The following is a 14,110-nucleotide window of genomic DNA, read 5'->3' on the forward strand; positions in this document are numbered from 1 at the left end:
CAGCCAGAGAAAGGATGAGACCAGAATAGCAGGGGGCGCTGAGGGGCTATGAGTTGGGATAGAGAGGCATTGGCAGCCAAGCCCAGGGGCAGCAGGGGATTGGGGAGTGGGAGGTAACCCCACACTAAGATAGCAGGTAGCTGTGGGTCAGGATTGAGGGGCACTGGCAGTGATGAGAGTCGGCAGTCCAGGGCTAGAACAGCAGTGTGGGCTAAAAGTTGGGATTGAGGGGTGTTGGCACAGCTGGGGGGAACACAGGGCTGGGATAGGAGGGGGCTAAGTGGGGCAAGTCTGAGATTCATTGGCCCCTCAGTCACGGTGCAGTGCTCTCTGAGTCAGGGAAATATTTCCAGCTTTGATTGTCCTTCTGGGTTAATGATTATCTCCACTATTGAGCACAAAGGGCAACCCAGGAGGGCGGGAGATATAAAGCAAGAACAAGAGGTTTGTGGGGTCAGATGAAAAGCAAAGGCCTGGATCTCTCATACCCTTCTCTCTCCTGCAACTCTGGCCCATCGCAGACACACCGGGGGGAACCCTGAAAACTGCTCCATCTCAGTGGGAGCCCTGGAGATTTCCCGCAGACTCAAGGAGCTCACCTTCTTTCCTTCCTCTCTGGTAAAAAGACCTTGATTTTCCTCCTGAGCTCAGGGAATCCTCTTACCCTGGCCTAGCTTCTGGATCCTATCACAGTGGTATCTGAGCTGTCTGGTGGCTGGAGTTTTAAAGCAGTGGGGAGCATCCATTCCCTTGAGTTGGGCTGGGAAGGGAGAAGGCTGAATTTGGATGGGATCATGGGCCTCCCACAGCAGATTTCCCTCTCTACTGCTCCAGAGGTGCCAGAACAATTTGTACAGTGGGGGTGCTGAGTGCCATTGAACCAAACTGTAAAACCTGTATACTTCCAGCCACAGACTGTGGTTGTACCCCTAATTCCAGCACCTATGTACTGCCCTGTCTTCTGAGTTCAGACTCTGGGGAAGTGGTGGGGGTGAGAGAGAGCTGAGGAAGTTGGGAGTCAGAGCGGGAGTGGGGGGGGTGACATAGAATCATAGAATATCAGGCTTGGAAGGGACCTCAGGAGGTCATCTAGTCCAACCCCCTGCTCAAAGCAGGACCAATCCCCAACTAAATCATCCCAGCTCTGGTAATGTCTTGAGTCCTCAGATTTCCTTAATCTCCATCATTTGAGTTTTAAAACTGGGTTGCAGATAGGAATTGCAAAGGTTGTGCTGTCTACTGATCTTCTCCTAGTCATAAATTCCTTGTATTTTCATCTCGCTGATTTTTCAGATTCCATGAAAACTTTGTATTTTCTTTCCCCCTATTTTAGTAGAGGAGGAACAATTGGCTTGGTGTGTAAAAGTAAAAATATGTCAATAAATCTTGCTTCTCTTCACAGAAAGCCCGGCTTGCACGGATACGAGTGGCCAAAACAGGCAGTTCCAGCGCTTATCTTCACAGCAAACGCAACGGCCTGCTGAACGCAGCCTTGGAGCTGACGGTAAGTGCAGAGAAAATAATCCCTTTCACAGTGGAGTTTGAAAAGTTCTCCATTCCAATCAAACCCTGTTTTGGTTGTTTCCCCCATCACAAAGACACACCTAATTGCTTGTTATTCAGTGTGACAGCCTCACATGTTGAGTTGTTATACACTATAATTACATTACAATTTATTGGGTATGCTATATGTAGAGACAGCTGGAATTCAGCTGCAAAATTGGAGAGGGAGGGAGGGACTTTCTGGGGCTCTTTCTTGAGCTAGGAAAGGATCCATCTTTCTAACAAAGACAGAATGACAAAGAGCATTAATGGACCAGATCCTCAGATGGTGTAAGTCAGCATAGCTCCATTGAAGCTCTCTCTGTGTTGAAGTCATTGGAGCTGTCCCCATTTATATGAGGTGAGGATCTGGCCCTACCATACATTTCTGTAATTTTTAATAAGGAGTTGCTTGTTTCCAAATCTCTATATCTTCACAAGTGTGCAATACCTTATTACAAAGTGCCATGCTGTGCATAAAGAGCTCAGTAAAAGCCTTGCTAATTTCTACTTTACTAATCCATAGACTGGATGACGCACAACCCAATACCTGTGCATGTGCACACTCGCACGCACACACACAAAATGGACTCACTCTCACCCCATTTCTCAGCAAAGAGACAGCCCTGTAGTGAGTTTTCATATTGCAATCCACCGGCTTCAATAATTTAACAAAATTTCTGCGGAACACTCACCAGCATGCTCTGATATATCACAAGCCATTCATACCCACAGCTGCCCCCCATTCCAAAAATGGACAAGATTTCTGGTAATGCATTATTCTTGATTAGTTACCAAAAAAAAAAAAAGAAAGTGTTCCCTAGGGGCTTGATCCTGCAAGGGGCCAGGTGCTGTCAGCGCTTTTTGCCCTTGACGTGAGTTGAGGGTGCTTGACCTTTCAGCTCAGCCCTGAACCACGGGTGGCTTGAAAGCCGCACCATACCAGGAGCGGTCCTGGGAGGCAGTGTGATTCAGAGATGCCTCTTTGGGGCCCGATTCCTTAATACTTCCGCCTCACTCTCGTGGTGGGGCTAGTGATTTGCTGCTAGCACGAGAGCTCACTAGTGGGAGACAGAACCTACTTCCTCCCCTGCCCCCGGTCTTGGGCAGAGGGCACTAAGGAAGTCAGCCACACCTGTTGACTCCTGCACTGCAGCTCTAGCTCACCTGTAGAGGGTTTAAATGGAATTCCAACTGCCCTGCATTGCATGCAGTCCAAGTCACAGTCCAGCTTAGGTTCTGTCTTTTACTCTCTCACTAATGGTTCTCTTGGTCAGGGTGTATCAGCAAGGATCTTCTGTCTCTGGAAAATCACACAGCGTATTTATTCTCACACTATAATACTCTAAATACTGGCTTAGCACAGGGAATTGGGTCTCCTTTAGCAGCTGTGATAGCTGACTACTTGGTGACAATCTGCAGAGTTGGTCCTTTGGCTCAGGTGGGGTGTGTATAAGGTTTCTGGCAGGGATGACGACAGGTTCGATCCCTGATGTTGGCTAAATACGCATCAGTGTGGGTTGGGTACACATGGAGTTGCTGCGTCAGTGATCGTGTGGGCCCTGATGTAGACCCAATTCAGTCAAAAGGTACTGGCCTGACCAGCGCCACTGTGAAGCAGAGACAGACCCTTTATCCCTGCTCTGCCATAGACTCCCTGTGGACCTGGGGCAAATCACTTAGGGCTAGAGTCATATGTTGCTCAGAACGCACCTACCAGGCACCGGCTCCAGCCTGGCAGGAGGGTGCAATGTGCATGTTCAAAGGCAGAAACAGAGGCACCCAACAAACCTTTACTGCAAAAATGTAGGTGCGGAGTAAGTTTAGGTTCCTACGGGGTTAGCTGGGCAGGTGACCCTACGTCCCGATTGGGGCAGGACAATCCCTTTTTTAAGCTTGATCAGTTGGCAAGAGCAAATGAGACGCCCACTTTTGTCAAAAAAAATGAGGTACAGAGGAACATGCTGGGGGGGGGGGAACAGGTGAGTGGCAATGCCAGCCCCATGCAGGCGGGAAGGCAGGCCTTGGGAGGGGGGCAGACAGGGCTCAAGCAAGCAGCAACACCAACCCCAGCCTTTGAGAAATATGGTCACCCTATCTAACGTGTGTTGCTGCTTGCCCAAGCCCTACCTGACCCCCCCACATGGGGAGGGGGTTTGGGCAAGCAGTGGCGGGGGGGGGGCTCAGGTGAGTGGCTTGAGCCAGCCCCATGCACTGTCCTGTTTTCCCATAGGGAAATATGGTCACCCTAAGCATCTGGGACTTAGACGCCTAATTCTCTTTGTGAATCCAGCACGTAGCCTCGCTGTGCCTCAGTTTCCCCATCTGTTTTATGAGGATAATGGTACGATGAAGACTGAGGCGCTCAGATTCTACAGCAATCGGGGCCGGGGCAACCACTGGGCGGTCCCAGGGCGCCGAGTGGTTGGGGCGGCCGAAAGCCCGCTCTGGGGAGGCGGTGGAGCGGAGGTGAGCGGGGGCAGGGGGCAGGGGGAGGGCCGCCCGCAGCAAGTAACGGGGGGGGCGGGGGCGGCGCACAGGGGACCCGCTCCCCGCCTCGGCTCCGCCTCCTCCGCCGAGCACCGCCCCGCTCCGCTTCCCTCCCTCCGGGGCCTGAGCGCCGAACAGCTGATTGGCGCCGCAAGCCTGGGAGGCGGGAGAAGCGGCGGCCTGCTCGGGGGGGAGGGGGAGGGGGAGGCGGAGCCGGGATGGGCTGGGGGGAGGCGGAGCCGCACGGCTCCCCGAGGGGAGAGGGCGGGGCAGGGAGCTGCTGCGGGGGGACGCCATGGGGGGGGGAGCAGCTGCGGGGGGACGCCATGGGGGGGAAGGGGGGAGCAGCTGCGGGGGGCGCCTCAGAGCAGAGGGGGGGGGGTGCAAGCTGGACGTTTCACCTGGGGCGCAAAACATCCTTGCAGGCAGCAGTGGAAGCCCCCGGAAGTACCTTAGGTCGATCCAGCTGTGCCCGGGATTAGCCCGGGGCCCTTGCACAGGGGCAAGGGGGCCGCCGGTGAGCGCCACTCAGCTCTCCAGGCCCGGGCCAGGCCGTGGGGCCTGATTTCACGCGGGGCGGGGCGGGAACTGCCAGACTGGATCAGAGGCGAGGGGGCCCAGCCCGGTGGGGGCCCAGCCAGCACCTGAGGCTTCAGAGGAAGGTATCGCTGCCGGGACAGGTGTGAGATCATCGCCCCCGCCCCTAGCAGCAGCAGCACTAATTCCCCGCTCGTGCGCGGCGGCTCTCGAAGCGCCCCCCCCCCCAGGAGGGGCCGCAGCTGGAGAGGCAACGGGGTGCTGGGGACTGTGCCTCCCCCGGCCCCTCGGTGAGGGACGGGCCGGAAACAGCCCCGCGCCACCCGCGAGCCCCGCATCCGGAGCGGCCCAGCGCCGCGCTGCGGGGACGACCCCGCACGTGGGGCGGGGAACTCTGCAGGGTCACGTGGGGGGCGGGCCACATGACAGAGGGCCCGGCTGGCTGCGCCGCGGGTAGCTCGGCGGGAGAGACAGGGGCGCCGAGGGAGGCTGGGGCGCTGAAGGGACTTGTGGGGTCGAGGGGCCCGGGGCTGGAGGGAGAGGAGGGGGTAGCAAGGGGCCCCGGGGCTGGAGGAAGAGGTGGGGGCGCTGAAGGGACTTGTGGGGTCGAGGGGCCCGGGGCTGGAGGGAGAGGAGGGGGTAGCAAGGGGCCCCAGGGCTGGAGGAAGAGGTGGGGGCGCTGAAGGGACTTGGGGGGGCGGGAGCAGGGAGCCCAGTGTTTAGATCCCCGAGTGCGGGACTCGATGCTCCTGTTAAGGCGCCAGCCTTGGAAAGTCAGACCCTGTGGGCTCTGGGGCTCTGCCATCGGGGGTGGGTCAGGGAGCTAGGGGCAGGGGTGTGAGGGTGCCGGCTCTAACTACTCCCTGCCAGCGTCACTGGGGGAGGTTCTGGTCTTGCAATCGGTTCCCTGCTCCAAGCCCAGCCACCCCATTTTCTGCCCCCTGGGAGGCAGGGATACCAGGGGACAGAGGAGGGACAGCGTAGTGCTGCCTGTATCTTCCCTGCCCCTCCAAACCTTTCCTAGCTTCTCCCATTGATAACAGTCCATCCCCCCATTTCCCTTTCCTCTGTTTCCCTCTCCTCCCCAGACTCCCCCCTTCCCAGGTTCCAAGCCCAACATCCATCAGTTATGATCCAGCTTCGGGTCACCCCTGAGACGTCGCTGGTTGACATGCCGGTGAGGATCCATGTCTCCGGCCTAGCGCCCACCCAGCTGGTGACCCTGCAGTCATCGCTGATGGACGAGAGGGGGGTCCAGTTCCAGGCCCGAGCCTTCTACCGGGCAGACGAGGCTGGGGAGGTGGACCTGGAGCAGGCGGCTGCCACGGGAGGTGACTACGTGGGCGTCTGGCCCATGGGCCTCTTCTGGTTCCTCAAGCCGGAGAAACTCTTCCACAGGCTGGTGAAACGGGATGTGATGAGCAGCCCCTTTCGCTTCCAGCTCGACCTCTTTGACTCCTGCCAGCTCCTTCCCTCACCCCAGCTCGTGCCTCTGGCCACTTGCACCGTGGAGAGGTGGTATGTGGGCCCCGGAGTGGAGCGTGTCCCAATCAAGGAGGGCCGGGTCCGAGGGGCCCTATTCCTGCCTCCTGGTGAGGAAACTGGCTCATCACATCCCTGCCTCTTGCATCCCTTATCCCTGTTCTCCTCCTTCCCAGTCCAGCCTGGCATCCGCTTCCCACCTCTCTTTGGCTTGTCTTGCCCTTTTGCATATACAAGATCCTCTTGTATCCCCCACCGCAAAGGGTCAGTCTCCCTGCAATAGGGCATGACCATCAGGTAAGCTCACTGTGGACTGTGTCCCCCCTCCCTGGTGTCCCAGCAGGGCCAACAGCTTGTCCCCCTTCTCACTGTCACAGCACCCCCTGCTGGAGAGGGCAGGGTTGGACAGCTGCAGGCTCCTTCCCTTCCATGGTGTCACAGAAATGCCATCCACTGACACATCAACATTTGTACTCAGCACAAAGCCGGACTCATCCCTGTTCTCTTCCTAAATCACCCTGATTCCCTGCCATAGTGAATAACAAGCCCTTCCTGGTTGCTGAGGCAGATGTCTGGAGTCCCACTGCAACAGCCTCCTTGAGGTGGAGGCCGTCCCTTCCGCAGGCCTGGTTGGGGAAGTATATTGTCACTTTTAGCCGAGCTAGTTCGGCTGCACAACCCTGCAGCGACCACAGGCTGTTGGTCTCCCTGGACCAAAGATTGCGTTTAGATGGAGCTTATAAACACCCTTAGCTTTTTATTGTTTATTGGTAAACATCAGTAAACATTGAAGTGAGCTGTAGCTCACGAAAGCTTATGCTCTAATAAATTTGTTAGTCTCTAAGGTGCCACAAGTATTCCTTTTCTTTTTGCAAATACAGACTAACACGGCTGCTACTCTGAAACCTATTGATTTCACCAGACACAAACAAACTGACAGAAAATTATTTCCACTGATGATGATCCAAATTTGCCGATAAAGTAAGAAAAATGCTGGCTGAGATCTTTAGAGTTTGATTGAAGGATAGTGCCTTTTATATTCTGATGTCATGTTGATAGTTTGTATTTTAACGGTTGTAAAGCTTTAACTTTTTGAATCTCAATATCTGCTGCCATTAAGTAATTGTCTGACCCCGCCCCATAATTTTCCACAACAGTGAAAATTTTGATCGATAAGTTTTTTTAAACATGCTTAAAATCCATAATTTTTACACAACTGTGAAAATGTAAATCAATAAAATAGAAAAATGATTAAAATAAACATCAATACTATCAAAATTATAAAAAATAATTCTTCCCCTGCCACCACCCCCCCCACCACTTATAACCACTACAAGGCTTATCAAGAAGTTAATTCTCTTTAGAGACAATTCTCAGAGGTTCAAATAGAACAAAAACTTTCAAACTAATCTCTCAGCCCCTCAGAGAAAACAGAGGTACAGGATTGCCAACCCCAGGTGTTCAAAAATCACCAGATTGGTTTAAAAATCTTGAGATTTGAAAAATAATAAATATAGGGTTCTTTCTATTGGGCCATCTGCTTCCTGAGAGTGTTTCGGTCACATTTAATATTTCTCCAACATTGGGAGCTACGAACTTTTTAAAAACAAGAAAGAAAGCTGAAATCCTCAGGAGCATTAAAGAAAATCCCCAAATCTCACGAGACCTCAGGATAAAATGGTGAGAGTTGGCGATAGTCCTGTGGCATTGGTCTCAACACATGAAGGACAGGAATGTGGAGTTTCTTAAGAGGCAGTGGCCCAGATCAACAAAAGTATTTAGGCCTCTAACTTCCATCGATATCCAGTTCGATGGAAGACTTTTGCGCAAGTGAAATAGACTCCTGTTCCTGTGATCCTCCCTCTACTGAGCCCTAGTTTACCTTAGAAAACAAGCTAAGCCCTTAGCCCTGGGGTCACCATAACTAACTGCTGTGTTTTTCCCTTTCCCCACAATGCCTCTCTCCCCCGTTCTCTGCAGGGCCAGGCCCCTTTCCAGGGGTGATTGACATGTTTGGCGGGGCTGGCGGGCTCATTGAATTCCGATCCAGCCTGCTCGCCAGCCGGGGCTTCGCCGTGCTGGCGCTGGCGTTCTTTGGCTATGACGACCTGCCGCAGGTGCTGGTGGAGGTGGACCTGGAGTATTTCGAGGAAGCAGCCAACCTGCTCTTGAAACACCCCAAGGTATGTCCCACTCCTTCACTAGGGTCCCTTCACAGCCATTGGGTGAGGGGCTTCAGGCTCCTGCCTAGATATCTGACATGTAGCAGATCCTGGCAACGTCTCTCACCCATGGGATCCACCCCTCCCTGATGTCACAGTGCCCCCTGCTGGGGAGGACAGGGCTGGGCAGTGCAGGCTCCTCCTCTGCCTTGGTGTCACAGCATCCCCTGCTGGAGGGGATGGGGATGGGCAATGCAGGCTCCTGCCCCGGAATCACATTGCCCCCTGCTAAGGAGGACAGGGCTGGGGCAGTGCAGGCTCCGCCCCTCCATGGGGTCACAGCGCCCTGTGGGAAGGATGGAGCTGGGCAGTACAGGTTCCTGCCCCACCCTGGGGTCACAGCGCCACCACTGGGGAGGATGGGGCTGGGCAGTACAGGTTCCTGCCCCAGGGTCATAGTGCCCTTGCTGGCTTGGGTGGGATTGGCTAGTGCAGGCTTCATCTTCGTCTGTGTCACAGTGCCCTCTGCAGGCTCCTCCTGCTACCATCCTGTGCTGGCTCCAAATTGCAGATTCCCAGGTTGCTGCCATGATTGTTCCAGTGTGGTCCTCATGGGTTTTTCAGGTGAGAGGCCCAGGCCTTGGAGTGATCGGGGTGTCCAAAGGGGCTGAAGTCTCGCTGGCCATGGCTGCCTTCTTAGAGCAGGTGGTGGCCGCGGTCTGGATCAATGGCACAGGATTCCTGAACAGCACGCCACTCCGTTACAAAGGGGTCCACATTCCCACATTCCCTACTGCCCTGAACAGCTGCTCATCACAGAGATGGGGGCCCTGGACAATACCATGTCTTCAGGGATCCCCGGGACCCGGTCTATGCGGCTGCCGCCATCCCTGTGGAGAAGGCTCAAGGGGAGGTGCTCTTCGTGGTGGGAGAAGCCGACCGCAATTTTAACAGCAAGCTGTTTGCTGAGATGGCCATAGAGAGGATGAAGAGCCATGGGAAGAAGAACTATACCCTGCTCTCCTACCCTGGGGCCGGGCACCTGATCGAGCCGCCAGGGTCCCCACTGTGCAGCATCTCGCTGATCCGGGGGAGCCCCAAACCTGTGCACTGGGGGGGTGAGCCGGAGGCCCATGCCAAAGCTCAGGAGCATTCCTGGCAGGAGATCCTGAAATTCCTCGACCGCTGTCTCAGACCCACCAGCAACCTGTAACAGCCAAAGGAGTGGGGGGCCAGGGGGACCCCATCCTGCCAGGCTGGAGGAGCTCCTCCCATCCCCCCATCCTGATCAACATAATAAATACTGAGAACATAGAAAGAATATGTGGGAAGCTTCCAGGGGAGCACCAGGGGTGGGGAGGTGGGGGCGCAAGAGGCAGTGCCCACAAGGAAGCAGGCTGGCCTGCTGCTTAAGCACTGCCTGGATTTGGAGACCTGGGCTCAAGTCTCAGCCCTGCTGCTGACACCATGGGTGGATCACTGATCTTTCTAAGCCTCTGTTCCCTGTCTGTAAAATGGGGATAAGGCTTCTGCCTTGTCTACGTATACAGCAAGCTCGTCAATGGAATGAGTGGCTCTTAGTGTGTATGCGATGCCCAGCTCACGGGCCTGACTCAGAGTCTGAAGGTGCTACTGGAATCTAGCTGGTAAAGAAGGCTATGTAGGAGAGGGCGCTGCTTTAAAGGGAGAAGGGGACGTCCTGCATTTATAGCCCGCAGGAGATAATTAGCTTAGATACAAGGGAACAGGTATACCCCATTAGGTTATAACTAAGGCAAAGATTTTTTCACAGATATTTTTAGTAAAAATCACAAACAGGTCACAGGCAATAAAGAAATATAATGGAATGACCTGTCCTTGACTTTTACTAAAAATATCCATCACAAACTGGGGAGCCAGTAGGCAGCTGCAGGGGCCTGGCTGGGAGCTCTGGGGTCCCCTACCCCTATGGGGGCTCAGAGCTCCAGGGTCCCTGTCCTCCACAGCTCTGCGCTGTGGGGTCCCCTGCCACCAGAGGCTGGGAGCTGTGGGAACGGGCCAGGAACTGTGGGGTCCCCCTTCACTCATTCGGAGCTCCCCTGCACCCATGGTGGCGAGGAGCTGCGGAGTACCCAGCGCCCTGTGGCAGGCAGGTGTTGCAGGGAGTTGTGAGGGTCCACCCATGACAGCCAGTAGCTGTGGGGACCCAGCTACCCACGGCAGCCAGGAGCAGCTGGGAACCCCCACTGCCTTGGGCTTCATAGCCTTAGTTATAAGAAGTTCAAAGTGGATTAAACTGTAGCCGTTGCACCAGTTATGTTAGATCTTCTGATATTCTCACCCTCCCTCTTAGCTCCCAGAGAAAAGCTTGGTTACTGCACATCCGTGGCTGCTTAGTTTCCAAGGTGATTCACTGAAAATGATGTTAAAATGAGACGCCCCGTTGTGCCATGATAATTTACAGAAAACAATCTCATCCTCACGGGTGGGAATTAAGTGTCATGCTAGCCTGGGGAACGGCCATTGTCTTGGTCATTTCCTGCAGCTAAACGTGGGCCCTGCAGAGCTAAGAGCAGGAGCCTGCATGGCTTGAGTTCCTTATCTGGATGCTGTAGCTGAGATGGAGCCTCAGACAATCAAGCACCAAGGTGGTGAGAGGGTGTCATACTCAGTGAATAATGTCTAGGCTGCAGGGGGCCATATTTTCTTGTACAAGGGGCAGCCTTTCTCATTGTCTTCATATCCATAACCCAATGAGCTTTCGCTGCAACGTAAATCCATGAGACACAGACTGCTCCAGGTTGGGCGTGATGCTGATCGAGGAGGATTAGGGGAATAATCCTTGTGTTTTAAAGGCCCCAGCCCAGGTTTTCACCCTGGAAGGGTGACAGGCGTATTCATGTTGTCACTTCATCCTTTGCTAAGTAGCGCCTAACAGTTACTCTTCACATCCGGTTGGTTGTGCCCCTGGGGTGGATTAGGCTCAAACAGTGATGAGCTATTCTGCTGTGGGGGGAGCAAATTAATGATCCTTTTGGCTGCTTGGAAAGGAGCATTTTGTTAAGGTGCATCATCCTGATGAAAAAAATCATACCTGAAAGCCACACAAACATCCTTCGCGAAGTTACGTTAATTCTTCTGACAGAAATTTTTTAAGCATTTAACTGGATTCATCAACATGAAGTTGACTGACCTTTTTCTGTCCTTTTGCCAAAATGACAATAGGCTCCTCAGCTTCAAGGCTGTGGGTTGTCAGTGTCTGGTCAATTTCATCTCCCTCTCTTGTGCTAGCACAAAGCCTGACTAAGTTATAACTGCAAAAGTCAGAGGACCAGCTTACAGCACCATTACATTTAAATGCGACCCTGGATCTGGCTGATGATTGTACGGTCCCAGGGTTTAACCCAGTTCCTGGGGCACAGAGCTGTGCATGACACAGCTGAGAAGGGTGGGCGCAAGCTGGCTTTAAGCCACCTTTGCATTCCTGCCGATGGATGCTGCCAAGGGCAGATTTGGCCTCTGGCATAATTTGGAGCAATCTCCGGACCAGCTCTTAAATTCTGCTGGCTTGGTACAATCCCCAAGGGCCTGCTATGCCAGCCATGTATTGTTGAAAAACAGTGCTCTATGTTCCATCAGGGCTACTAGCCAGGAAGGGCAGGATGGTGTCCCTAGCCTCTGTTTGCCAGAAGCTGAGAATGGCGACAGGGGTGGATCAACTTGATGATTACCTGTTCTGTTCATTCCCTTTGAGGTACCTGGCGGTTGCCACTGTCGGAAGACAGGATACTGGGCTCGAGGGACCTTTGATCTGACCCAATATGGCCATGCTTATATACTATGAATGCACCCACTCCATGCTGGGGAGAAGGGTAGCATGAGTTCAAGCAATAACCATTTACACCTTCACATAACACATGAGCAGGGGATCACCAATGTAATCAATAGGCAGCAGGTTTAAAGCAAACAAAAGGAAAAGAAAAGAAGTACTTGTGGCACCTTAGAGACTAATAAATTTATTTGAGCATAAGCTTTCATGAGCTACAGCTCACTTCATTGGATGCATTCAGTTTTTCCACTGAATGCATCCGATGAAGGGAGCTATAGCTCACGAAAGCTTATGCTCAAATAAATTTGTTAGTCTCTAAGGTGCTACAAGTACTCCTTTTCTTTTGTGAATACAGACTAACAAGGGCTGCTACTCTGAAACAAACAAAAGGAAGTAATTCACACAAGACATAATCAATGTTTGGAACTTGGCAGGGGATGTTTGTGAAGGCCAAAACTAACAGGTCAAAAAAAGAATTAGAAAAGTTCATAGGGGATATGTCCATCAATGGCTGTTAGCCAGGATGGGCAGGGGATGTAACCCCATGGTCTGGGTGTTCCTAGCCTCTGATTGCCAGACTGAAGAGTGTATGCCAGGCAGGCTGCTGACGGGGGCAAAGGGGACAATTGCCCAGGGGCCCAGGTGATTAATGTGCCTGGGGCTGCAGGGCTCCTAGGCATAGGCACCAAGTGGGTGCTGAGCACCCCACCAGTGGGCCCTTTCCACTCGCTCGCCCCGCCCCCCCCCCACACACACAGTGCCTCCCACCAGGAGCAGCCCCAACGATCAGATTGTCCCCATCCCCTCCAGTACCTCCTGCCCACTGCCGTCAGCTGTTTGGCAGCATGCTGAAGGCACTGGGCGGGAGGTGGAGGAGCGGGGTGGGAAGAGGCGGGGTGGGGGCGGGGCCTGGGTGACTCATGGCCCAGATGCTGGGATTGGAAGGGGTGGGACCAGCCCTCTGCAGCCCTGCACAGAAGCTGTCCTGAGAGAGCCTGGCTGAGGGATTCACTTCAATTCCTTCCAGGGCTGGGTGAGCCGGCGGGTGAGCGGAAGCTGCCCTCCTCCCCAGCAGGTATCTCAGGCTGCAGAGCAGTGACCGGAGGGGCCTGGGTTAAAAGGGGATCCCTCCTGCTCCCTGCCAGGGAGAGCCTCAGAATGTGCTGTGCGGGGAGGCACAGCAGGGGGACAAAGCGCCCCCCCCCCCCCGCACGGGTAACATGGGGTGGGGAGAGCGCAGTGGCCCTTGGGTCTGGGCAGTGGGGCGGGGGGGGGACGTGACCTGCCCTTTAGATCGTGTCTCCCACAGGCTATGGGGAGGCACCAGTTATATATGGGGTGCCCTTGGAGGAGGGGACGGAACAGAGGTGAGATGGGGGTGTGGCATTGGGGAAAGGACTCTAGGACGGAGCGGGGAGGTTGAGCATCCCCGGGAAATCTGGAAGTTGGTGCATATGCTCCTAGGCGTGCGGCGGGGTAGTACTGGTGGCAGTGAAGGGCCGCCAGGCAGGCATGTGGAAGCCCTGGCCGTGCCAGAAGAGCACACCCAGCCGGCAGCAGCTTACTGGGCACCAGTGGGGGCCCATTGACTGTTCTGCCCTGGGGCCCGGAATTGCTGTTGGTGGGCCTGAGGGATGATCACTGATAATTGCCTGTTCTGTCATTCCCTCCTTAGCACCTGGCACCGGCCACTGTCAGAAGAAAGGGTACTGGGCTAGATGACCACTGGTCTGACCAGTATGGCCATTCTTATATAATATATGTGGGAGAGAGTGGAGGCAACACCATGGATTCCGTACAAGCACAACCAGTAATGCCTGTCCCAAGAGTGCAGATGGAAATTCCCCGCATAATGCCAGAGCTATGGGCAAGACAGCAGAGTCAGGGAACGAGCTGATCCCAGTTCACACGCCTCGCACAGCCCACCTGATCCCATTGAGGTCAGTTGGATTTCTGCTCTGAACATGGCCCATGGTCCCTCTGAGGACCTCGAGGAACTTCTGGGCCCCTCAGATCCCAAGCTGGTGTAGCCAAGTCTTCATTTATTCACTCTAATTTAAGGTTTTGCGTGCCAGTAATACATTTTAAC

At 54.3% G+C, this 14,110-nt stretch overlaps 1 protein-coding gene across 1 annotated transcript; it reads left to right on the top strand.

The window, feature by feature from the left end:
* Positions 1–4,976: 4,976 nt before the first annotated feature.
* LOC119857880 (acyl-coenzyme A amino acid N-acyltransferase 2-like) lies at positions 4,977–11,094 on the top strand. The gene is given in 5 exon segments (XM_038407387.2): positions 4,977–5,022; positions 5,658–6,161; positions 8,032–8,234; positions 8,838–8,996; positions 8,998–11,094. Coding segments are annotated over 5 exon segments (1,326 nt in total). The 5' UTR covers positions 4,977–4,991; the 3' UTR covers positions 9,427–11,094.
* Positions 11,095–14,110: the final 3,016 nt, after the last annotated feature.

Source organism: Dermochelys coriacea, chromosome 6, assembly GCF_009764565.3.
Source record: "Dermochelys coriacea isolate rDerCor1 chromosome 6, rDerCor1.pri.v4, whole genome shotgun sequence".
Lineage (NCBI taxonomy): Eukaryota > Metazoa > Chordata > Testudines > Dermochelyidae > Dermochelys > Dermochelys coriacea.